This window comes from Exophiala mesophila (genome assembly GCF_000836275.1).
Source record: "Exophiala mesophila strain CBS 40295 unplaced genomic scaffold supercont1.1, whole genome shotgun sequence".
In the NCBI taxonomy this organism is placed as follows: Eukaryota; Fungi; Ascomycota; class Eurotiomycetes; order Chaetothyriales; family Herpotrichiellaceae; genus Exophiala; species Exophiala mesophila.
The window spans coordinates 5716598-5741999 of NW_015622504.1; the positions used below are offsets into that span (position 1 = coordinate 5716598).

Genomic DNA, 25402 nt, shown 5'->3' on the forward strand with positions numbered 1-25402 from the left:
TTAGACGACGTGGAACAGAGTATCCGCTGGTCGTGTAGGCGCATAAGCATACGAAACAATGTTTTAAAGAGTCAGCAATCAATCAAGGAAGTACATCTGTTGAACTTGGCTTGGCCAAAAATTGCAATATCGATAGCTCGAGTCACTTCAAACAAACAACCACTTTCCCCAAGATCTCAGCGAGCTATATTCTACGTCAAAATGAGTGTTTTAGACCTCAATCTCTATGGAAAATCAACACTCCAGCCATCTTCGAAGTCAGAACGTATGTCTGTGTATTTGTTCGGTGGACCTATATCTAAGTCACTTTCACCGCTGATCAATATGATACTGTTCAAGTCCGCGGGATTGCCGTGGACCTATGGACTTTGCGAGACAACAGATCCAAAGCGTTTCCAAGAAGTCCTTGGCCGGCCAGATTGCATTGGAGCTTCAGTTACCATGCCTAATAAAGTGGCATTCATGCCTCTATTAGACAATCTGACGGAAGAAGCCCAATGTATCGGAGCAGCCAATACGGTTTTCATCCGCCTTGATCAAGAAGGTCGTCGACGTTACATCGGCACCAACACAGACTGCATCGGGATTCGTGATACCATCATGAACAACCTGCCTACTCTGGCTCAGGAGAAGCGAAGTCGGCCAGCCCTAGTGATTGGAGCAGGAGGGGCAGCTCGAAGTGCCATTTACGCTCTCTGGAGATGGTTCGGGCCTTCGGAAATATATTTGGTGAACAGGCTCAAGTCCGAAATCGACGATTTGGTCGCCGGCATTCAGAGCACCATCCCTGGAATCCGCCTACGTCATATTGCCAGTCTTAAGGATCAGGTCGCTGCATCCACACCTCAGATCATCGTAGGAACTGTGCCTGATGGGGTGCCGAGTGACGAGGGTGAGATCAACTCCTGGCGGATCTGCGAGGCGTTTATCCGTGATGGCAGCTCCAAGGGAGCAGTACTAGATATGTGTTATCATCCTGCTCGAACCAGGCTGTTGGCTCTGGCCGAGGCGAATGGATGGTCCACAATGCTTGGGACAGAAGTCCTGGTTCGTGTCAACGTTGCACAGCAGAGATTGTGGACTGAGCAAGATTCAGATCCGCAAGACCTGAATGAAGTGTTTCTGGCGATACGACAAGCGAATGAGGGCGACGCCAAACTGTAGATCTCCTGCCAGTAGGCGAACTTTGTATCCCATCTAGGAATTCTTGCTGCATCGTTCAGATTTTTGTAGTGCAATTTCCTGCTGTTGAATCTGCTTGTACTCTTTCCAGAGGAGCACCACCATTCCCTTCTTGTCCCTGAAAAGAGGTATCTGGGCAGGTAGCTGTCCTTCTGGATCTGAGAACTACGCTGTCTTTCCTGCTGGTGCATAGGTCTGTTCCGACTGTAAAGGTTGTGAGTGCGCGATCCGAAGACATGTCACTGGTTGTGCTTTGTCGCCCTTCGTCGTGCTCTATGGTCCGAATCTGAAAAGACTGGGTCCTTCGTGCTGACGTTGATCAAACAAGCTTTCGGTCTTTCACAATGGTCTCGCTCGATGTCACCCTTCTTCTGTCCTTCGACGATCATCCCGCCCCGGACATTAAATCTGGCCACCGGACATGTGTGGGGGAACGTGTGGAATTCTCCAATTTCCCTAATTCCAACTTCCCCGGAATTTCATGGTTACATAGCGGGTAGTTTATGGCTAAAGCATGTTTCCTTAGTTAGAGCCAAAAGCATGTTTCCTTAGTTAGAGCAAGACTCAGACAGATTGTAGTGAAATGTTTAGGTAGTTATGATTCCGTGGATCTTGACCTCGGTAGTATCTTTTATTTACAGAGCAGGCTGAACGTGTTGTTTGGTTTGTCTTGAGTTTGCCTATCGATTCCACGCCTAAGAGCCCTCCCTATATTACCTCATCCATTCTCACTTCACTTCAACTTCACTCGAAATAAATCGTATAACCAAACCTTAACAATGTCTTTGCACGCACTAGCACAGGTGAGTATCGCAAGTGTGATTTCAGATAGATTTTGAAAGTACTAAAGCTCCAACGCAGCCTATTACCCTCAAATTATCAGGGAAGGTCATTCGTAACCGAATCTACCGAACACCGTTGAGCGAGTACGCTTCGACATATGATGAAAACGACGTTGAAAAGACGGGGATCCCGAAGCCTCGATATGCCGAGCTGTATCAAGGTGAGTTGCTTAATCACCCCCCACGCAAATCGCTCTCTACCCCTACCAGTCAAATGAGATTGATCCCTAGACTGACCTCTTCCAGAGCTTGCTGACGGAGGAGCGGGACTGATCTGCTTTGGCAACATCCCGATTGACCGCGACAACCTCGAAAACTACAATAATGCTGTTCTCGACCCGCGAAACCCGTGGGATCCCGTGGCGGCATTTGCCCCAGCCATCAAGGCAGCAAAGTCACGCGGTGCAATCTGTCTACCGCAATTGCAATTTCCTGGTCGTCAAGTGCCCGAGTTTCTTAACAAGCATCCCAAATCTGCCTCAGACGTACAATTGCGGCCCTGTTTGAACAAGACCTACGGCAAGCCGACGGCGTTGACCAAGTCTGAGATCAACGCGCTAGTAGAGAGATATGTCTGGGCAGCAAGTGTTCTGGCAAAAGCTGGTGCTGATGGCATTATTGTGAGCTTTTCAATTGCTAACGGATGATCCATGACTTATTTGTTCCAGCTCCATGGCTCACACGGCTATATTCTGAACCAATTTCTGTCGCCATTGACGAACCGAAGAACCGACGAGGTACGTACTCCAGGGCTCATCCTCTGTCCGGGAAAATGTCTGCATAGCTAGCACCGCTGATCAGTGCTTGTTAACAGTATGGCGGAAGTCTTGAAAACCGTGCCCGATTCATTCTGCAAATTGTAAACGCTATCAAGGCCAAGTTGCCTTCGGACTCGTTCGTTCTTGCTGTCAAATTTAACTGTCAGGACTGTAAGATGAAACTCACTCTATTGAACCCCTTTCGAGCTACTTCCTTAATCTCATGAAAGCAACAGCTGACCTCGGTATTCCACAATATAGTCATTGAAGGGGGACAGTCTTTCGCAGAACAGTGCGTTGTCATTAAGTGGTTGGAGGAAGCTGGTGTTGATTTCTTCGATATCTCGGGCGGCACTTACGAGTCCCCTGCTTGGCGTGGCAACATCATGAAGGAGTTGGCCGAGCGACCATCACAAAAGAATCGCGGCAGCTACTTTGTCGAGTGGGCGCAGGAATTCAAGAAAGTCCTTTCTCGAGCTGTGATTGGAACAACAGGGGGTTGGCGCGATAGTCATCGCATGGCCGAAGCCGTGCAGAAAGGCGATGTTGATATGATAGGGCTCGGCAGAACTCTGAGGGAGGATCCAGACTTTGTGAACAAAGCGATCAAAGGTGAAGTCCGACTGAGTAAGCTGTAGGAGAGCGCTCGGCCAAGAAGAGAGGTGAATCTAGATAAACAATGGTAGGATGTGCAGAAGATCGGCTAAATAGATCCGCTTCAGCTGAAAAGCTTCACGATACATATTGTCGTGCGTTCATTAACCGTGCTAGATGCTGTAACCTTGTTGGGGAAATGAAATGACTAATGATAGCCTTCAAGCTGATCAAAGATGTGAAAAGTGTAATCTACATCGATCTGCGCCATAATTGTCATTACTACAAATTTAAGCAAGTCCTCATGTGAAGCTACCAACGCCCTGGCCAGCCCAGTCCCACAGTACACCAGCAAACCCATCAGTCGTCCCATCCTCTTCGCCAGGAAGCAATGGCAGTGTGAGAAAAGGATCGAAAGCTGAGGAGAAGGGATCAAATGAGTTCTGCGGAAAGTCGAGCTGGCCAGGAGCGCCCGAGAAGTGTTCTGAGGGCGCGGAGTCGCCACATGATGCATCAAAAGGCATATATTCTTGTGATCTCGTGGCCAAAGTCGTATGCGGCGGCAAATTGGCTAGAATTCGCTCGAGCCTGGTTCGCAGGATCATGAAAAGATGCTGGCCCAGAAGCGCGGCGATACCAAACCGATGCGACGGCGTGGTCCCCGCTCGTTCCAATTGCAGAGCCACCTGAGTCAACAAAGACAGGAGTTCGATCTCGCGGTTCACCTGGCCGGAGTACAAGAGGGGGAACAGTCGCATCGCAAGGACGGCAGTGTAGGAGATCATTGCCCAGGTTGGCGCCATCATACAGTAAAGAGGCTCGCCAATCTCCTGCAGATCCTGGACGACAACTTCGCAGGCTTCGACAGCGGCCTCAAAGCAGTCTTCTTTGATGGCGCCGACATCATGATATTCGCCGTTTCGTCCAAACAGTGCGAATGACAAAGTCCACAGCCTTCCGTGCAAGTACACGTATCGGAGGAATGTCGTCGATACGCGCTGTGTCAGAGTCATGGAAGGTCCTGGTCGCTCGAGCCAAGTCGCGCACCAAGGCTGGAGCGTCGAGTCACACAGTTCCTGCACCCAATGACGAGAGGCGTGAGGGAAATTCAGTTGCCGTTTAAGCTGTTCGTTCAACGACCCAAGGTGTCGCCGCAGCAGGATAAAGGCGCAAGTGTACTTGTCATGTGGGTCTGCAAGGTAGTGTAGAGACCATGATTCAATGTTGCGAGTCAAGTCGGTCTCAGGGAATGCGCTCACTCGACCGCGTGCCGCGCTATGTGCTCGCTCCCAGAGTAGCATCCTGAGCCAAGTTCGTTCACGATTCCGTGCGAGTCTTTCCACGTGGACTGGGTCTTCAGGTAGGTCTCCATTGTCGTCGCTCGGTGCAGCTGAGAATTGAGCTTTTGAGATATGGCGAGATGTGAGCTGAGATCTATTTTGACGAGCATGCATGGGAGTTGAAGATCTCGACGAACGGACATTTCTGTCTAAACCCAGTTCTGCCGCGACGCCAAAGGCATGAATGGTGTAAAGCCATGACCTTTCCTCAGCCAAGGTGTTTGCTGGTGCTGCGGAAAGCAAGGAGATGTAGTAGCCTTGAACGATTTCAACGGATTTATAGCCCTTTGCATGAACATGCTTAGAAAGATGCTCGCCATGTATTCGCAGTCGCTTCGATATAGGACCTGAATTGTGATCGTACTGGGCTGAGATGGCGAGGATCCAAGTGAATAATAAAGCAGACCTCGCGCGAACGAATTCGGGAGTGTGTAGCATCGGGTCTAGAATTCCATTGATGGGGAGAAGGCGCTGGAAGAATCTATGGTGGATTAGCACGTGTCTGGAGATCAAATTCGAGTGAATCGTTACCTACAATGGGAACAGGTAATGTGCTTCCTCCATGGAGACGAGTCCTAGGTCAACGGGATCGATCTCTGGCCCAGTATCTCGATCTTCTGTGACGTCTGACCGCTTGAAATAATCTTGATATTGACAGGTACGGACCTCGTCGCCTAAGAGTGTTGAGAGCCCATGCTCAAGCGTGGACCGGTCGAGGTTACGGCCAATAGAAATCTGTGAGGAGCTTGCCAAAAGATCCTGAGCCATGCTGAATCGTTCGAGAGGGGACGAATTTGGGAGACGTTGAGTCGTACCGCTATCGGGACTTAAATGTGTCATTGTGGTATTTGGAGAGCGATCGAATGCCTGGGCCTCCCCCCATGCATCTGCGACCAATCCGAGTGGATTACTGATTGTACCATTGTTCTCGCTCCGGGCGTTGGTGGTCTGATCTCCACCTGGACTCGGATGAAGGCTCAGGTCCCTTAGGGGAGGTACGGCCTGGGAACTTGATTGAGCAGTGGGTGGTGTGCTGGTCCTTGTTTGAGATTCGTCTGGTCTGGAATCAGTCGAGACATTTTGGGGCTGGCTGATGGTGTTTGTGACCAAGAGATCGAGTAGCTCCTGACTATCTTCGGGCAAGTCCTTCAATTGATTAGTTCCAGATTTCGAAGATGAATTCTGAGCTTTGCGAAGCTCTGCTTGGATGTTCCGCAATGCTTTCTCAACACCTCGGTATCGACCAAGGGAGCCAGGTTTTCGTCCAGATGGCCGGGGACTAGGGACATTGCAAGGACGACCGTGTCGCTTACATCGATCGCAAGGTTGTTTGTTATGAATGGCGTCTTCGGAACATCCAGATCTCGAACATCGCATCTAACGAGACGGTGTTAAAGTTACCCTGTAACATGACTAGATGATGGATACCTTCAGGTTGCGACATGCCTCACAAGCTGGTGCCATCTTGGATACAGCTGTGGATGTGGTGGAGGCTTCATTGAGCTCTGAGGACCGAAGGATATGTAAGAAGGAAGAAAGAAGACACTAAAGCACACTGTGGAGCCAAGGAAGAAGCCCCTCTCACCTTTGCCCTTATCACTCCTCTGTCTTTATAACACATCCTCTCACAGCTCGTCTCAGCCCACAGGGGCAACCCCACCTTAGAGGTGCTGCTGAAGGCAAAAGTGCTCGGGCCGTGCAGAAGCGAAAACACACTGGTGGGGACCCCGCAGCAAAAAGACCCTTGTCCTTGTCCAAAGCCCAGGAGTTTTCCTTGGAGCCGGCCTCGGCATGTTCTGGAGTTACGACCTGAGAGAAAATCCAGGCGGGGGGCCCCTACACCTGAATGTCATCCCGTGTCTCAAACCCAGACCTGAGGACTGATCGAACGATTCCCGTGAAAGGACCGCATGTACAAGAACCTCGTTGAATAATAAATCAGCTCCTATAGAGGGGCTGGGCTGAATGGGGCCCCTCGGCCCTCTCTTAATTTCTAGCAAATCTATATTCCTCGCCCACCGTCCACGGCAATTGTTGATCCTGTGATGAAAGAACTCTGATCCGTCCCTAAGAACCACGCCGCGTTGGCAATATCATCTGGCTCCGTCACTCTGCCCATAGGGAGCATCTGCTCCAGACGACGTAACTTTTCTTTTGCCTCTTCACCCTCACCAATACTTGCACGTAGCCTGCAAATCAACTGTAAGCCACTCCTCCTTGAAACGTCAGGCATTGGCACTCACATGGAGGTGTTTCCAACTGCCGGGCAAATGCAGTTGAACCGTACTGTGGGTGCATATTCCAGTGCCATGGTCTTGGTTGCAATCTAATTGGGAAGTCAGCGATTCCTTGGGTCTATACAAAGGTAGAGAGCGGCACCTCAACAGCCGCCTTTGACGCATTGTAAAATGCGAATCCAGGCCGGGGTCGTGTACATCCAGTGCTGTCAGTCTTTGCGTAAGTATTCGAAGCTGGCAACAATATCTTCTTGTGTCGCTCTACCTGGTAATGTTGATGAATGTACCACTGCCTTGCTTGAGCATGAAAGGACAAATGACTTGAGCGCTCAGGAAGATGGGCTTTGCCAATTGTATTAGTTCGCTTGCCACACCTGGTGCAAGGGACTACTCGGTTACCTTGACATTGACATTGAATGTCTTCTCGTACTCCTCGATGGGTTTCTCATGGACAGTCTGGGCATGTTTAGTGGCGTGTGTCACCAAGCAAGACCATTTGGGCTACCTTTGGGTCAAACGTCATTCCTGAGACATCCAAGTTAGCAGAGCGCTCGTGGCTTGTTATTATGGGACATTGAACCTACCAGCGTTGTTGATCACGACATCCAGCCGACCAAAATGCCGTGTACTGTACTCAAGTGCGGTTTCCCAGGTCTCTCGACGCGAGACATCTCCATGGACGAAATGGATATTCTTGTCGGCACTCGCCCGCTGTTCGCCCTTCGCTTTACTCAGATCAATCATGATGACTTTGCAGCCCTCTCTACTGAATCGGTCAACAATTGCGGCTCCAAAGCCGTCCGCTCCACCTGTGACATTATCGATCAGTCAAATTTCGAAGAAAGTAAGAGTCGGTCTAAACCTGTAACAAGTGCAACCCTCGAGGCAAGGCCGACTTCTGCGCGATGACCATTCATTTCGAACCGGACTGTAATCTTGACCTTCCAGATACAACTTCTCGTTTGTTTCTCTTCTGGGTACTCACTCCCTCTCTACTAGTAGATTCTGCTTCGTTGACCATGCCCCAAGGATCTGTGGAACCTGCATCGATAGGGCGTGACGCCGGAACGTTTTTCTAATTGCCGGCCCATGCCTAAGTTACAATGTAAGTGACAACTTGGTCATCACAAAACTTGTGGTAACATGTCGGTATAATGGAATGGTAATTAATGCGTCGTCTCAATGGCATCGGTACGAGTACGTATTGCGATCGCGACCAACGCTTTGGGGAAGGCCGTGTCTGGACATACCATCGAGACGAAACTTGAAGCAGTAAAGCGACATGGATTTGATGGTGTCGAGCTGGCATTTGAAGATCTTGAGAGCCATGCAGCTCTGGGCGAATATGACGGTCTATCTGGTCGAGAAGATCGACTTCGTGCAGCTGCGGCAGATATCAAGTCCAAGGCGACCGCACTGTCACTGGAAATCATCGCAGTCAACCCATTTGTATCCTACGACGGCCTAGTAGAACTGGCAGATATCGAGGAGCGCCTACAGGAGGCTGAGCTTTGGTTGCAACTCTTACAGATTCTGGAAGCTCCAATCCTTCAAGTAAGTCTCTGCCTTTCGAACAAGGTACACCCTAGCTGAGTGTGAGCTAGATTTGTTCTTGCATCTATCCTCTAGAGAAGACCATTACGCCAGACATTCACAAGATTGCCGCAAATATGCGGAGACTTGGTGAACTGGCTCTCAAGTACGACAAGATTGTAGCGTATGAGGCCATCGCCTGGGGAATTCACATCGATACCTGGCAGCAAATACAAGACATTGTGGCACTGGTCGACCTCCCCAACGTTCGTCATTGTCTTGACACTTTCCACATTGCTGCCAAAGAAGCAGGAGATCCTTTCAATAAATCATCACCCATCCGACCTGGTGGACTGGAGAATCTCCAAGCCAGCCTAGATGAGATGAAAAAGACCATTCGACCAAGTGACATTGGATACTTCCAATTGAGCGATGCTACCGTTGCAGATCCAGAGCAAAAGAACTATCCCAGGCGCGATTTCAACCAGCCTTCCTACATGACACAATCTAGAAACTGTCGAATCTTCCCCTGCGAACCGTCTCGTTATGGTGGAAGTCTACCTGCCTTGGAGGTTGCAAAGACAGTCTTTGAGCTAGGCTACCGAGGTTGGGTCTCACTGGAAGCGTTCCATACAGACATGTGGAAAACGGATGCTAGGTAAGCATTCCGGGCTTTATGCCTCACTTACATTGTCACCACTAATTCGAGATACATTGTAGTGTCCCCGATGAGTGGGCAGAGCGTGGCATGGCCTCGTGGAGGAAAGTAGCTGCTGCATGTGGGCTTCAGGCCCCATCTCAAGGCATTGAGAAGGCGACAAAGCCCAGACTGTGATCGCCAGCGGATCGTGGTCGGACAATATAATTCCGGCGAGATGATTATGCGTGCTGGAATCCCTTGAGATGTGGTAGACATAGAAACTCACCACGTGCAACCCCGCCAAAATTTTACAATAACACAACCTATCATGAGACCCAATTTATGCCGGGACAATGGAAATGCTCTATTGCGCCAGGTAGTTGTACGGAATTAGGGGTTGATTGCATCTTTTTTCGTCCGGTCTCAAATTAATATGCCGGCCAATGGTGGAGACTTTGGGTCAGAGTGGGACGATCAGCGCCTCGCGTCTCGTGTTCAAGACCAACAAGCACCGAGGTAGTATATCCCCAACATTGTAAATAGTTGATTTAAATAATCTTGGAGTATGAATCACTATCAACCAGCCTTTGCTAATTTTCTATCTGAAGCGCTCTAGAAGTTATGGAGACAATCACAGTTGACGTTCTTGTGTGCGGTGGCGGGATGTCAGGGCTGGCATGCGCCGCCTTTGCCGCGGAGTCGGGAGCAAAGGTGTTGGTGGTAGAGAAACAGGCAAGTATTGGAGGTTCCTCTCTGTACTCTGCTGGCATGTTGTAAGTGATTCTATCTTGACATGTTTCACACGCAGTGTTGGAAGCTGACTGATTCATCCAGCTGGGGTCCTCGAGACTATGAGGCACTGAGGCAATGGGTCCCTGATGGTGACCGCGAATTGCAACGAGCCTGGATGGACGATTACTTGCCTGCGGTCGAGTGGATGAGGCAGATGGGCGTGCCAACATCCCAGCGATTTAGTCCGATCATGACGATAGGCGTCGGCTACCCGATCAAAATCCCACATCTCCATGACTTGCATTTGAGACGGATCAAGAATAGTGCGACAGGGTCAGAGGTTTGGACCAGGACACAGGTAATAAAGCTTCTTCAAGACAACGAAATTCCTGGATCCAGAGTCTCGGGCGCAATAATTCAACGGTGGTCGTCGAATGGTCAAGATCCGCAATATCTCAAGGTCAGAGCCAAACGAGTTGTTCTCGCGACCGGAGGATTTCAAGGATCGTCTGACCTCACATCGAAACATCTCGGCCCAGGGGCTGACAATATCTTTGTGAGATCAAATCAAGGATCTGTGGGTGACGGTCTTAATCTTGCATCGTCCGCGGGAGCGGGTAACAGCCGTGGCATGGGGACTTACTATGGCCATCTGCTCGCTGCTCCATTAAGAAGGGAAGCTGTCACTCCTTATGATTTTTTGCCCCTTGCACAATACCGTCAGTTACTAGCCCATTAACCTTGGAATACCAGAGCTAATTGCACCGACAGAGAGCCGGCATTGTCTCCTCATTAATGAAAGTGGGAGAAGATTCACTGATGAAACTCTGGGCGACGAGGTTGTCAATCAGTATTTGGCTAAGCAGGACAATCGTCGTGGGTTCCTGCTCTTTGAGTAAGTCGTCCAGAACGGTGACAGGCGAGTTCCATCAGATGGTGGCTGATCCTTTCTGCTTCACAGTGACAAGACGAGGCGCAAGCATTGCGTTTCTGCTCTCTTTCCCAATGCCGGAGACGTTGATCGTCTTGCAAAGGCTAGATCCCATGGTTGTAATGTTGCGAGTGCCCCAACCTTGGATGGCTTGGTCAAGATTCTCGAAGGATGGGGAGTAAATGGTCAGCAGGCCCGCCACACCATTGAGCAGTACCACCGCGCAGTGACCTCGAATGATGCCAAGATCAGTCTGGACGTTCCTGTGGGGCGAGCTGGCCCGCCTCCAGACTCTTTACTTGACGGTGAAGCCGATTTCTTTGCGATGGAAGTTCAGCCCTCGTGCGTTCCCCTCCTTGATGTCTTCATTTGAGTCGCAGGACCTCTCCTCTAACATTTCCCGCACAGAATCACATTCTCCTATGGAGGCATTGCAATCGATCGAAACGGACATGCAATCACGGCAGACAAAGCACCCATTCCTGGGCTTCTGGTAGCAGGAGTGGATGCAGGTGGGTTCAGCAACCTGGGATATGCTGGAGGCCTGGCCCTGGCGTTTGTGACAGGATTTTGGACTGCGCGGACGATAGCCCGCGAACTTGGATTGGTCGAGCCAAAACTACCATCCATTGCACCAGAGGATCGTGACCTAACTGCGCGGGCATCTCTCTAAACCAAGCTTGTGGCGCTTCCAGTCGTCCAATGCATAATCCCAAAGTATTGAGGCAGATAGACGAAATATAGACCGCGAAGTCGTCCTTTGGGCGTCATCTAAAGACCGGAATCGCATTGATGACCCGCTCCGAGAAGCCGATGTTGTCTCCTTCAGTTGACGTCGATGGACACCACCAAGCCTGGCGTGTTCAGAAAAGCAGCCGAGCAATTCCTGGAGGACAATGTTGTTGTGATTGCCAAGATCCTAATGCGGTATCAGGTTGTCGCCTTCCCCTTACAACATGAGAACGCGTGCTTTCCTTTAACGAGTTGACCCTGATAAACACAATTCCAAGTGCCGGTAGGTACAGGTAGCTTAGGTACCTATCTAGGAGTGCCAGGTACCCCTTAGGGAGGCCGTAGGGGCGCCGCGGGCGTCGCAGGAGGAGCATACGAGGTCGCCTCGGAGTGATCAGAATAATCCACCGACCCCTTTTGGTGCAAGATGGGGTCATGACCTGTCCCCAAACCTTAGCCGGAAGGACGATGACCTGCCTGACCCTGACTCTTATCTGATTTACAGTCTACCCATCCATCCTGTCCTCTGACCTCCTCGGCCGTCATACAAACCTACACTCTATAATGTGTCACTCTGTCTCCCGCCATCTCGAACATCACTTCACCACAAGCTAGACATCATAACACGGAGTATCTCCTCATGCAAACTCCAGCATGACCGTGGCGGCCAACCACCCGCCCACCTCGTCACAGCCTTCATGTCCCTAACCCCAAATCAATCGTCCGCCGACCACGCCCACACCCACACCCATAACATCTACAATGACATCGAGTTGACCATCCGCTTCTCGGCATCGCTACCAGATCTACACCTGTCCATCCCCGGCTCTCTCTATGCAAACACTGCCACCCTCAAACAATTGATCCGGTCACGTATCCCTCCACAGTATGGGACACGTCGCATCCGCCTCATCTACGCTGGAAAAGCCCTTGTTGACGATGTTCCGTTACAGGTGGCCCTGCAAGGCAAAAGCCGGGTCGGTGGTCTTGGATCCAAAGTTCCTAGTCGAATAGGAACACCAGTTGCGCCGTACGGGCTTGCAACAGGGACGACAGGTAAAGAGGCGGGAGACAAAGGCAAATCTCCCGTGCGTGAGAGCGGCGCAGCTCCGTGGGAAAATCGTATCTACATCCACTGCTCAATCGGGGATGTCGAACTCTCTGCTTCTGATCTATCCGACGAGGTTGCCATTGCACAGCGAGGCGCCGAGCAGAGTGAGCAACAAGGAGCAGTGCCGCTTCCCACGCTGCCCCAGCACTCGTCCTTTGGTCCCGCAAATGGAGTTACAACTACAACGCCGGCGCCTCGAGGCTTCGACCGACTCCATTCTGCAGGCTTCACTTCGGCAGAAATCACGTCCTTGCGCCTGCAATTCCTCTCCATTCAAGCCCACACCCATACCCCCGACACGATGCCCAGCCCCAATACGCTGCGCAACATGGAGGACCAATGGCTAGACAACTCCAGCGGCGCAGGCTCAGCACTCGACGCCGCAGGTGGTGCAGACGGAGGAGCTGGTGGTGGGATGGTGGCGGACGATGATGGGCAGATTGGCGCCCTGGACGATATGGTATGGGGGACGGTCATGGGATTCTTTTGGCCGATTGGATGTTTAATGTGGGGGGTCCGGGAGGAGGGTATCTGGAGTCAGAGGAGGAAAATGGCCGTCGTGGTCGGCGTCTTATTGAATGCTAGCTTGGGCATCATACGGTTCACTGGTTGACGACTGGGGCTCAGCGCGCAAGGCTCGGTCAATGCACTAGATGGGAGCATAAACGAGGCTTGTACACAAGGCCGTACGCGCATATGGGAAACAATGTATATATTGTATTATGATGTACCGTTCATCCCAAAAAGAGACCGTCGCTGGGCTCTTGATTTTAGAGCGATGGTTCCCAAGTTTCGACAATCCTACACACGCCAGGTATCAAACACCAAACCCCGAACCCAATCACACCAACCCGCCGATCATCAATGGAACTTGCTATAAATGACTCCAAAGATTAATAGGACTAGTACCGTGATGATGGCAATGGTGATTATCCGATTGGTAGCCATCCTACAGTCGAGGTTAGTAGGTGATCCAGATCAAAAACTGACTCAGGATCAGATAGAGAGGGGTATTGCTGGGGTCGGTAACAAGGGGCATTTGAATCTCACCTACGGGCCATCCCCCTCAAGGTCTTGACACTACGGTCGACATAACCTTCACTCTGCAAGAGGTTCCGGTGCGTGTTTTCAATGACGTTTCTTTGCTGGTGGAGATCTGCTAGGGTATTGGCACCAATCTGCTCCGTCTCGAGAGCAATCCTCTGGGATTCCCGCAATCTTTCACCGCTTCGTCCTAATCGGTCGGTGCCAGATAGAAGTTGTTGTCGTTGTTCAAACTGGGCATCGCGGGAGCCGGACTCAGGATCGTCGGTGTATCGATCGCCAAAGAGGGCTTTACGGTCTGCGGCCGCCTCGTCACGGAAGGCTTTTAGTTTGCGCAAGAGAGCGTCAACGTCCGACTGGTGGTTGCGAAAGCGGGAGTTGACTTTCGACCGTGATGAAGTGGGGATGTTTGATTTTTCGAGGTTCATTTGGTCTAGCTGATGGAGAGTGAGTGGCCGAGAACAAAACAGAGTCATGGGAAACCCATACCAGTTCCTTGGCCTCATCAAGGGCCCTTTCTGCGCCTCGGATGGCCACCTTGCGCTCCTCGCCTGTCACTTCGGCAATCTGGTCCAACTTTTGAGTGACATCGGCCTCGACGAGTTTCAGTTCGGCTTCGTAGGTGCTGAACAGCTCGGAGCCCGCATCGGTGTCTAATGGGTTGGACATGCTGTAATGCGGGCGGGGAGGGCGATGGGGGGTGCTTGGATGGAGAAGAGGTTGGAGGAAAGGGATCGATGGAGGTGTCGCCAAAGGGCTGTGGTCAAGCGGGACGGCGTCTAGGATTCGAAGTGTGTTGCCCTCGGTTTGCAGATGGAGGTGTGGGTGATGAACAGGTATGATATGTACAGGTGCAAAGACAAGGGGAGAGCGATGATGACATGTAGTCCAAGGGAAGATGATAGACGGTAGCCTTGGGGTGATGTCGATGGGGATGGCGATTGCGACGGCGACGACAGCCAAGCCAATAGAGAAGCCAAGCCTGGTGTCTCCCAAATGGGGACGGTAGAGGAGGCGCCGGTGTTCGGTGGCTGGGGGCAGGCGGCTGCCGCTGTGTTTGCATTCCCCGGTTAGACCTGCAGCCTAAAGGGCCCTTGGAACGTCCGCCCCTGGCACCCAACAAGGCTGTGGACATCACAGGGACGACGGGGTGAGCCTTGGCACCAACACGTGCTTTTCAGGCGTGGCTCCAGTCTTTAGGCCTAAGAGTGCCCGAACTGTACGTCCCACTCCTCTATCCCTCAAGCCTTTTCACAACCAACAAGCTTTACCAAGTCTTGATACTCAGGATATCTATGGTGAGACCTATTACGTCCGAGATCTAAAGGAGACTTACTTAGTACAACATCACCACTCGTACTACCGTTGTTAAATCACTGGTATTTTGAGACCAGGTACAGACAGTTTCATGGAGGCAGGCACCTTCCTAGTTGAGAATCAATAATACTTCCTGCCACATCAGGAGAATCTCCCAGGCAGCAATTCTCGAATCAAGGTAAGAAGTCAGCTGCGATGCTGTGACTCTGCGGGTGCCTCCTTGGATCAAAGGTGATCACTACATTACAATCACCACTACTTTTCCATTAGGCCGCCCTCCATGGCTACAAAAGTCTATTCGACGACTCTGAAAAGTGATGACGCTGTGACTGGGCACATCTACACCCTCCTCTCACTGACCTGACCGAACCTGACCTTTTGAATAACGTGTCTGCCCTCGCCGATGGAACTCTCCACGTCATGTCTAGCGAACCTCTCCTCTCCCCTTCCTCTCACCGTCACAGCTCCGATATGCAAACCAAACTCGATCAGGACCCAAACCAAGAGCTCGAATTTATCGACGGCCGCCACCATATCCATCCTGGATCCAAGCCTACTCCAGAAGATGATCCTTCCGCCCCTTCCCAATATGTTGGCTCACGCCGTCAACGCGTCTCGGATCTCTGGACAATCCTCTGTTCTGGCTGCGCACTCATTAGCGATGGTTACGCCAACAGTCTCATGACCCTCATCAACGTCGTTCTGCGTGTCCAATACCCCCAAGAGTTCACCTCCAATGTCAGCACACGCGTTTCAAATGCCCTCCTAATCGGAGAGATCTTAGGTCAAATCACAATCGGGTCAGTTGTGCCATTCACTGCCCTATAACCCGCTAACCCGCCGGCTTTAGTTTGACCTGTGATTATCTGGGTCGCAAGTTCGCCATCATTCTGACCTCGAGCATGATCATTCTCGGTCTTGCCATGTCCGCTGGGGCAAGCGGCACCACTGTTGAAGGCTTGCTATGGATGCTAACCGTCGCTCGAGGAGTCACCGGTTACGGCACAGGCGGAGAATATCCTGCCTCAGGAAGCTCAGCATCAGAGGCTGCCAATGCATATACACTTCACCGTCGAGGCACCGTCTTTATCCTGGTGACAAACCTGCCCTTGACCTTTGGAGTCCCTCTTGCCTCTTCCATCTTCCTCATCGTCCTCTTTGCAGCCACCATGGACCATCCATCCACTGTCTGGCGTGTGTGCTTTGGTGTCGGCATCATCTTCCCTCTCAGCATCTTCTACTGGAGGGTCAAGATGATCAATTCTAAGCTGTACCGTCGAGGTGCGATCAGACGAAAAGTCCCATATGGTCTTGTGGTGAGATGTTATTGGAAATCTTTGATTGGTACCTGTGGCGCCTGGTTTCTCTACGACTTTGTCACCATCCCCAACGCCGTTTTTAGCGGAGGAATCATCTCCGCAATTGTCCCCGACAAGAGCGTCAAGGCTACTGCAGAATGGCAGCTGCTGCTCGGAACCATAGCTTTACCTGGAGTCATAGTTGGAGCTTTACTGTGCGATATCCTTTCTCGGAAACAGCTCATGATCATTGGCTTTGGAGGATACCTCATCTTGGGGCTTGTCATCGGCTGCGCCTACGAGCAAATTTCGGGAATCCTACCCCTCTTTGTCGTGCTTTACGGGGTCATGCTGTCCATGGGCAATTTTGGACCTGGAAACATGGTCGGCCTCGTCAGCAGTGAGAGCTATGCGACCGCAGTCCGGGGCACTTGCTATGGCCTGTCTTCCGCGATGGGTAAAGCTGGAGCAGCTGTCGGTACTCAGGCATTCCTGCCTATCGAGAACAACCTCGGTGTACGTTGGACCTTCATCATTGCCGCAATTGTAGGAGTCATAGGCATTATCGTCACTTGGGTCTTTGTTCCTAGCTTGACCGGCGACGACTTGGCCATTGAAGATGAACGGTTCAGGTCTTATCTTGTTAGGCACGGCTGGCAAGGGGTGATGGGAGAGGAGGATCTGAAAGACCAGGCAGATGCTGGTATTCCGGAAGTTCTGAGATGAGGAGAGGGAAGAATATAGCACGACCATATGATTTGTACAATAAGAATGAAGCTTATGAATACACAGGACCAAATCTTGTCTCTAACGACTGGACAATTGACGCCGCTAAGAGGGCCGAGGCGGCTTCGAGATCTAACAGCTCAGGCTAACTCTAAACTATCTAGCTTCTTTTGCCTCCCCCCTGTGTTGTCCCATGCCGCTCTTACGGTTCATTCTTGTCCAATGTAATCATGTCGATCCTGACAGGGTGGGGACTGCATATACTTAAGGCCGGCAAGTGCATTTCCACCACGCATCGAACATATCATAGACATTTAGGTTTGACTCAAACATCTGTTCCTCAACCTCATGGCATTTGTATCTCAGCTCATGCGATTTTGAAGCCTGTTTTCATTCTTACTTTCCTCCTAATCTTCTGGTCCAAGACTCGACCCACAGGAATCACGAACGCTGAGGCTTCAGGACCGGTCTACCTCTTGGTAGAAGAAAGGTGACGTCTTTGTAGACGACACCGCCCTCCCACCTCATCCGCGCCCCAATATCATCAAGCAACTGCCACTATGGGAAAAAGGGTAGCCATTGTAGGCAGTGGTTGCTCGGGTATAGGTGCTCTATGGGCATTGAAATCCAGTACTGACCATCAAGTCCACCTATTCGAGGCATCGTCTCGTCTCGGCGGCCACACCAACACCGTCACGTACGAGTCTCCTAATGGCCAAAAGGTCCAGGTGGACACCGGATTTATAGTCATGAACACGGCTACCTATCCCAATTTTATTCGCTTCCTCGACCATGTGGGCGTTGCAACCAAGAAAACCGACATGACCTTTGGTGTTTCCCGAGATCAGGGCACCTTTGAGTGGGCTGGCACTTCTTTGTCCTCCATCTTCGCACAGCGTCGAAATTTATTCAGGCCAACTTTCTGGAGACTGATATTTGATATCATTCGTTTCAATGAGTTTGCCCTCGATCTGTTGCTCAACGAGCCCGAAAGTGACAATGACCCCGCGCTGAGCACTAAAGTCACCGATGTTCCTCAGCCCACGCAAACTAAATCGCCGGCTCAAGAGACCATTGGGGACTACCTCGATCGTGAAGCCTACTCCCAAGAATTTCGTGGCGATTACCTGATCCCCATGACTGCCGCAGTCTGGAGTACCAGTCCAGACAAGTGCTCCCTCGAGTTCCCCGCCATCACCCTGGTTCGCTTCATGTATAACCATCACTTGCTCAGCACTATTGCCGCCCGCCCAGACTGGTTGACCATTCCTGGAGGATCCAAACAATACATCAATGCAGTCCTGCAAGGATTTCCAAAGAGTCAAATCCATATCAAATCCAAAGTCACTGCCGTGTCCCCGACCAAGCATGGCACCGTCGTTTTGACAGCCAATGGCAAAGACCATGAATTCGATCATGTCATTCTGGCCACGCACGGAGATCAGGCTTTGGAGCTTCTCAAGCCGGCCGCCACCAACGACGAGATCGATATTTTGAGCGGCTTTCAAACAAGTCGAAATATTGCAGTCCTGCACTCTGACCTCGCATTAATGCCACGACGTCGAATAGCCTGGTCGGCGTGGAATTATATCACCGAGTCTCCCTTTCCCCCACAACAAAGTCGGAACATTTCCAAAGTCTGCCTGACCTACTGGATGAATCTACTACAACACATCCCTGAGAAGGAATACGGTCCGGTACTGGTGACCTTGAACCCCCTGAACATGCCGGATCCACGTCTTGCACAGGGAATCTGGGAATACTCCCATCCACTGTACAATGCCGATGCCATCCAATCACAACAGCGTCTGCCCCAAATTCAAAACACCCGTGGTATCAGTTATTGTGGGGCCTGGACCAAGTACGGGTTTCATGAAGATGGCTTCAGCAGCGGCCTGTCGGCGGCTGTCCATCATCTCGGAGCTCGGCTTCCGTTTGAATTTGTTGACTCGACCTTTTCACGAGGAAGGAGACCGACACTGACCATTGGTAACTATGCCTTGAGACTGGTCTTGCTGAGTCTGCAAATTCTCATGCTTGTGGCTGAGAAGACGTGGATGAGACTGACCGTCTTCCTTGACAATCTTCTAGCTGAGCGGCGAAAGCTTTCGTAGAGCCGGTGGCTTCAACCAGCTGTAATCTCCATAGCGGCAACCTGCCTCATCATCGTAGTTGATCCCTCTTCGTCTTCCATGCCTACCTCAATCGATGTCTTTGGCCGACTCTTGTTCAAGCCCTCGAGTAGCGTGCAAGCCTTGCAGACCTTTTGGCTCGACAAATACCCACATCTCTCACATTGGCCCATGACTTGCTTCACAATTTTCTTGCGAGGCCTGGGCTTTTTCTCCCGGGAAACCACGGCGGGTGAGTTGACTTTGCCATTGGAGGTCATGTTGTCGCTGGGAAGGGTGATTTCGATCTCTCTGTCGGCAGCTGCTTCATTGGCGACTAGATTCCTCTCCATTTGTGCCATCGAGTCGGCATTGGAATTCTGAGCCCCACAACCAGTAGTCGCGTCGTCCCCGTCTCCCGCACAAGGAGTAGCTCCACCTACTTCAGGTGGCACCAAGGCCGCCATGTCTTCGCCACTCCTGACAATGTCCAGAATGCTGCTAGGTCGGATCTTTTCCAAATCCTTGATCAATGTTCTCGCACTACCTCGGAATGCTTCAGGGCTGTAGATACACTCGGTGCTGAAGTAATCGAGCTTCTTGTGGTGGGCATACAGAACAATCTCCTTCTCGTAGGCATACTTCAACGGCTTACTGCGCTTGATCTCGCTCGCCGCGCTGGAGGTGACAATCGAGGTGGCTCGTGCAAGTCGAGGTAGATCTCCTCGGAGGAGGTTCATCATCACTGTCTCGGCGACATCGTCTGCATTGTGTCCGGTGACGACATGCTTGATCCCCAATTTGGCCGCTCCTCGATCCAAGGCTTGCCGACGAAACACTCCACAGTAAGTGCAATTGCCCTTCTTTCCCACTTGGGAAACCACCTGGTCCATAGTCCATCCGTAAAGCTGATCGTAACCCACGATTTCGAGTGGCATCTCATACTGGACTGCGTTTCGTTTGACCGTCTCCAGACTGTCATCTCGGTAACCTTTGATTCCCTCGTCGATAGAGAGAAGAACTAAGTCGAGTCCATAGTCGAAGCGCTCGTTAAGGGTCTTCAGCACAGATGCCAGTACAGTTGAGTCCTTGCCACCGGATGCTCCAACGGCAATGCGCTCTCCTCGGTGAAATAATTTACTGGTCACAATGGTTTCGTGAATTTCTTGTTCAAATACGGACAGAAAGCATTGCTTGCAAATCTTTTGAGAGTTTTTCGGCCGAATCACGGCGGCTCTGGCGTCCTTGCAGACTTCACATATTGACGGAGGCATGATTCAAAGTCGAGATTGACTCAGGACATGGTTGATTCGGTCGGTGGCCAAAAAATAAAGACTTGATATAAATCTGTCAAAGTGGATCTGATGACAATCCTTCTCGGCCAATCGGAGAATGAGTTTTTCCGCAATATCACGCTAACGACAACACCTCGAATTTATTCCAACAAGTGACGAGGTCCAACGACAAATTACCAACCACGCAATCACTCCTTCGTCAGTATTCCCTCCGTCTCTGGTCTGCTGCTGAAGCTCCCTTCAGCTCTCTCCCTGACCCCTCGTTCGGATGCATTCCGCCCTGCAGGCCGAAGTGAGGTTCACCCGGGTCTTGACTGCGACCTGTCGACACTGCGCAAGAAATCTCCCAAGAAATCTCCCCCGATCCTTTCACTCTGCCAAAAGGCTACAAGTCCCTCCACGTCCACAAAATAATGACACCTCGATAACAGGCCCCGCAGTCACTTCTGATGCGCGAGAGCCAAGAAATCGAACCGACACAGCGAAAGAGAGCGTCTCCCACGACAATGTACCTCCGAGTCCTGCCCAGACTACCTCTCCGGGCAATCCTCCCTCCGCAATAGAAAAACCTCTCAGTGAGTTTCATGGCTCTCCTGCCAAGAGACGCATGCGCTCTCGCATGTCCAAAGCGGTCGATCTCGAGTATGAACCTCCAGAGTGGTTCCCAGAAGTCAACATCCTCCTCCACAGTGAGAACCAGTCCCCTTCTGAATTCGAAATCATCCCAACCCCACCCCGGGCTCGAACAACTTTGGACAGCGCTGGGAAAAACTCGGACGGAGGGCCTGCTGCGCCTGACGATAGCTCCTCTCCAGAGAATAGTATCAAGCCACATGGCTCACCAAGATATGCAATTGACGAAGCTCAGTACGAAGAGGTATGGCGAACTGCGAGAGGCCTTTTGAAAGTTCCGCATGATCAACTCCATCGATTGCCGGAAGCAGACCACCTAAGAAACCACCTTCTCCTTTCCTTCGTTGACAAACACGGCGATTTGTTTCTCGATGCGCTGGTCAGGGATTTAGCCCGAGATCTTGGGTGTGATCTGATGGCATTGGATGCCCAGGATCTGGTAGAGCTATACAAAGGATCCTTTAACGAAACCGAAGGTCCTACGCCTGAACGACTTCTAAGTTATGAGATTTTCACCGAAGCATACCCCGACTATTCAGTCAAGGCAAAAGAGCGCCCTAATCCAGAAGAGGAGCAAGATGAAGATGAAGATGACGAATCTGACCACCCAAATATGGATTCTTTTGGGAAAATGGGTGAATCGGGTGCACTAGGCTTGCCTATCGTGGTTGGGAAACCAATCTCAATCAATCTGAAAGATCTTTTTGATGGACCTGCAGGAAGAGCCGTATGGCGTGACCGCTCACGGTCTACAAGCGGAGGTCTCTCTAAATCAAAGCAAAGCGGATCTGAAGGTGTTGTTCCAGGCTTGTTTCAATCTTTGGACAGGCGGCGAGCTGACCTTGCGGGCCGAGTCGACTCAGAAGCTCCGTCTTCCCAGACACTGGAAAGTCAACCGTCAAACGACCAGGCCATGGGTACAGGCCATCCTCCTAACGCTCCCACTATTGTCCACATCAAGGATCTCCGCGCGATTCAAGACACCGACTTGGGACAGCGATTCATGAGCGGCCTGTTTGAAGAAGTCGGGAAGAGACGAAAACGGGGTCAAAATATCATCATTGTGGGAACGGATTCGGCGAGAAACGAACCAATGCGTCTTGACAAACTCCACGATATCCAGACAGGGGGACAGACTGAAGTTTCCCAAAATATAGTTTTGACTCCAGGCTATCGACCTTGGAATGATCTAATCTTCTCCCAGGACGGGAGACGGAGAATTTCAGTCATCAACATGCGACACTTGTGGGATGCCTTGAGATATCGAGATCCCTCAATCTTCGCTGAACTAAAGCCAGGATTCTGGGCCGGCGAGGCGTTCAATCAAATCCCACACGAAGACCTCACCTTTCAAGGCTACAAAGTCTGGTCCTATGCCCACGTCCATCGGATCGCGGCATTTATGGCAGGTGCGTTGGAAGTCCCTTGTCAGACGGCAGTCGAAAAATCAGAATCTCCCGAGTGGCAAGCCTTAATGCCTATCATTGCTGCCCAAAAAAGCCTCGTCGCCAGCGATGAAGGAAAGGTACGTTGGTTTGAAAGGGAGCAAAAGAGACGTTCCACGAGGACCCAGAACAGACTTTCGAGTCAGGGGAAAGCTTTTATGGAGCTATCCGGCAAGAACAACAAAGATCAGGCGCTTAAAGGGCATGAAGAAGAGCCCATGAAGGACGAATCTCCTCTTCGCAAGCTTCACTCGACAGTGTCAAAATACGAAAAAAAGTTGATGAACGGCATCATCGAGGCTAAGAACATTAGCACGACCTTCAACGACGTACACATGCCTGTGGAGACCATCGATGCTCTTAACACCATGACCACACTTTCATTGACGCGACCAGATGCGTTCAAATACGGAGTTCTAGCTTCGGACAAGATCCCAGGCCTCTTGTTGTATGGACCACCGGGAACGGGAAAGACTCTCGCGGCAAAGGCCGTTGCCAGGGAATCCGGCGCGACGATGTTGGAGGTCAGTGCGGCCGACATCAACGACATGTACGTGGGCGAGGGAGAGAAGAACGTCAAGGCAGTGTTCAGCCTGGCAAGGAAGCTCTCGCCTTGTGTGGTCTTTCTCGACGAAGCCGACGCGATTTTCAGCGCCCGAGGCAACCAAGGCCGACGGGCCAGCCACCGAGAAATTCTCAATCAATTCTTGAAAGAGTGGGACGGCATGAGCAACGACTCAACCAGTGCGTTCATCATGGTCGCGACCAACCGACCCATGGATCTCGACGATGCCGTTCTTCGTCGCTTACCCCGTCGGCTCCTGGTCGACCTTCCCACCGAGTCTGACCGGCTGGCGATCCTTAAGATCCATCTTCGAAACGAAACATTGGCCGACGACCTGGACTTGGCCACCATCGCCAAGAACACCCCCTTCTACTCGGGTTCCGACCTGAAGAATGCTTGCGTAGCTGCCGCCCTCAATGCCGTGCGCGAGGAGAATCACGCCGCGAGTCAACACACCGGCGACCAGCCGTACCAGTATCCGGATCGCAGGACCTTGACTGCGAAACACTTTGAAAGGGCTCTTGAAGACATCAGTGCTAGTGTCTCTGAAGACATGAATTCTTTGCGAGACATCAAAAAGTTCGACGAACAGTACGGTGACAAACGAGGGAAAAAGAAGAAGAATCCCCGCCTAGGCTTTCCCACAAGCAAGCCACAGAAGGATACGGTCAAAGTGAGGGAATGAGAGGGCTGCCCTGCGCCATCGCCGTTGGGGCTGGTGGTTTTTTGGTGACTTGCGAATATGGAACATGACAACGACGACAATGCTCGTTGGGGGATGGATGAGTCCCGCCCCGACCAGACTTTTCTCGGACCAATGGGAAGAAAACTACTTTGTATTCCACCATGTGTACTAGAACAGCAATATAGAACAAAGATTTGTAATACTATTCTTTCGGTGGGTTCACGACCATTTATTCCATGTCTTGATGTCCCATTATACCTCGATCCTCTTTGATTCTTCGCTCCACTTCAGCCCACACCTGATCCACCGCCCATGACAAAACTTGGGACATTGGCCACGCACCCGCACCTGGACATACGGTGATTCCTTGCTGGGCCAACACTTTCTGGTCAAATACACCTTCTCCCCCATTGACCTCGCCCCCAACGTACATCCAGGCATGGTCTCTGACGTAGTTAGGCCAGACCAGGTCCTGGCAGTAGCCCGGTGGATCGGTCCAGAACCCTTCGAGCGTGACGTAGCCGGTGCGGTTGAGACGACGATGCAGAAGACGAGGAAGTATGGTGGGCAGGAAAAGTCGGGGAGAGAGTAAGGTCGATGTCAGATGGTGGAGCTGCGATAACGGATCTGATGACGTGGTGGTTGGTGCCGTTGATGTTGATGATGACCGAAGAGAGGGTGGTGGAGGATACAAGAGGAAGCCGTCGAGGATACAAATCCTGATATCTCTCAATGTATCCACGTCGCTCAGACTGCTTATCAGACCATCAAACCATGCCTGGACCTGGGCCCCGTGCTGTTCCACCACCTCATCGGACACGCCACTCTCACCCACACTATTTTCATCTTCCTTGCTCACACTTCCCGCGGGCACCACACCGTGAGCTTGGACATGACGGAGCGTGTCCTCAAAGAGCTTTAGGTCAAGACTCTCGACACAATCCCAATCTTGGAGATCACGTGTGCCAAACTCCTGGGAAGAGATTCTGCGCACGGGGACAAGAGTGTCGGTTAGGTAGAAATCGTCCTGGTGGATGATGAAAAGAGAAAGCGAGGGTTTCGGTCTCGAAGCATCCGGTCCAGTGGCAGTGGCCCTGTTGACTTGGAAGATGGTTCGTAATAGTCGTGCGAGTGTGGTCTTGCCACTGCTTGAAGGACCGGAAAGACCGAGAAGGATGGTCAAAGGAGGAGAAGGTGATGGAGTTGTGGACGGAGATTCTGCTTTTGTGGTTGCCATTTGCGGTTTCTTTTCTGCTTGGATGATAATAAACACTTTGATAAAGATGGTTGGATACCCTGGAACCCTGGATTATTATAGATAGGTATGTAAGTAGGTCTTGTCTATCCAGCGAGTACCATGGCTCCTTGATTCTGCTGGTAGAACTTTGCTATCTATGTCGCACGGTTGTCGCTCATTGAACTGGACTCGAGATAACCCAACCAATATAGTCACTAGCACATACACTCGTTGATATAGATAGAAGAGATGATCAATGAGTAAGGTAATAATACTGGCATAATGGGATAATGGCTCTCACAGAAACAGATCCAACAATCCTTATGTAATGGATTATTGTTTTTCCGACCACCCCCCCCCCCCACCCCCCGCCCCCAGGATGAGGAAGGAGGCACTGAGGCAAGAACAGTAGGT

At 51.3% G+C, this 25402-nt stretch overlaps 9 protein-coding genes across 9 annotated transcripts; 5 read left to right on the forward strand and 4 right to left on the reverse strand.

Annotated features, from left to right (window-relative positions):
• Positions 1-6718: 6718 nt before the first annotated feature.
• PV10_01811 (uncharacterized protein) lies at positions 6719-7870 on the reverse strand (the record flags this gene model as incomplete). Its single annotated transcript, XM_016366056.1, has 8 exons — positions 6719-6905; positions 6960-7042; positions 7096-7159; positions 7219-7295; positions 7353-7409; positions 7459-7478; positions 7538-7762; positions 7816-7870. 8 exons carry the CDS (start codon positions 7868-7870, stop codon positions 6719-6721), a joined length of 768 nt encoding a protein of 255 aa, XP_016229705.1.
• Positions 7871-8135: 265 nt separating this feature from the next.
• On the forward strand, positions 8136-11462 carry PV10_01812 (uncharacterized protein; the record flags this gene model as incomplete). Its single annotated transcript, XM_016366057.1, has 7 exons — positions 8136-8507; positions 8558-9144; positions 9735-9899; positions 9961-10577; positions 10630-10753; positions 10820-11131; positions 11198-11462. 7 exons carry the CDS (start codon positions 8136-8138, stop codon positions 11460-11462), a joined length of 2442 nt encoding a protein of 813 aa, XP_016229706.1.
• A 591-nt stretch (positions 11463-12053) lies between these two features.
• Positions 12054-13443, forward strand: PV10_01813 (uncharacterized protein). The gene has a single exon (XM_016366058.1). It carries the CDS (start codon positions 12220-12222, stop codon positions 13243-13245), a length of 1026 nt encoding a protein of 341 aa, XP_016229707.1. The 5' UTR covers positions 12054-12219; the 3' UTR covers positions 13246-13443.
• Positions 13328-14616, reverse strand: PV10_01814 (uncharacterized protein). The gene is made up of 3 exons (XM_016366059.1): positions 14166-14616; positions 13683-14113; positions 13328-13581 (listed from the first exon to the last, which is right to left on the reverse strand). Exons 1-3 carry the CDS (start codon positions 14343-14345, stop codon positions 13494-13496), a joined length of 699 nt encoding a protein of 232 aa, XP_016229708.1. The 5' UTR covers positions 14346-14616; the 3' UTR covers positions 13328-13493.
• Positions 14617-15413: 797 nt separating this feature from the next.
• On the forward strand, positions 15414-17017 carry PV10_01815 (uncharacterized protein; the record flags this gene model as incomplete). The annotated part of the gene is made up of 2 exons (XM_016366060.1): positions 15414-15793; positions 15844-17017. 2 exons carry the CDS (start codon positions 15414-15416, stop codon positions 17015-17017), a joined length of 1554 nt encoding a protein of 517 aa, XP_016229709.1.
• A 356-nt stretch (positions 17018-17373) lies between these two features.
• Positions 17374-19224, forward strand: PV10_01816 (uncharacterized protein). The gene has a single exon (XM_016366061.1). The coding sequence runs from the start codon at positions 17578-17580 to the stop codon at positions 19129-19131; it is 1554 nt and encodes a 517-aa protein (XP_016229710.1). The 5' UTR covers positions 17374-17577; the 3' UTR covers positions 19132-19224.
• Positions 18490-20402, reverse strand: PV10_01817 (cytoplasmic tRNA 2-thiolation protein 1; the record flags this gene model as incomplete). Its single annotated transcript, XM_016366062.1, has 1 exon — positions 18490-20402. The coding sequence occupies one exon, from the start codon at positions 20400-20402 to the stop codon at positions 19143-19145; it is 1260 nt and encodes a 419-aa protein (XP_016229711.1). The 3' UTR covers positions 18490-19142.
• Positions 20403-20600: 198 nt separating this feature from the next.
• Positions 20601-23962, forward strand: PV10_01818 (uncharacterized protein). Its single transcript, XM_016366063.1, has one exon. The coding sequence runs from the start codon at positions 20692-20694 to the stop codon at positions 23749-23751; it is 3060 nt and encodes a 1019-aa protein (XP_016229712.1). The 5' UTR covers positions 20601-20691; the 3' UTR covers positions 23752-23962.
• Positions 23899-25242, reverse strand: PV10_01819 (uncharacterized protein). Its single transcript, XM_016366064.1, has one exon. The coding sequence runs from the start codon at positions 24986-24988 to the stop codon at positions 23981-23983; it is 1008 nt and encodes a 335-aa protein (XP_016229713.1). The 5' UTR covers positions 24989-25242; the 3' UTR covers positions 23899-23980.
• Positions 25243-25402: the final 160 nt, after the last annotated feature.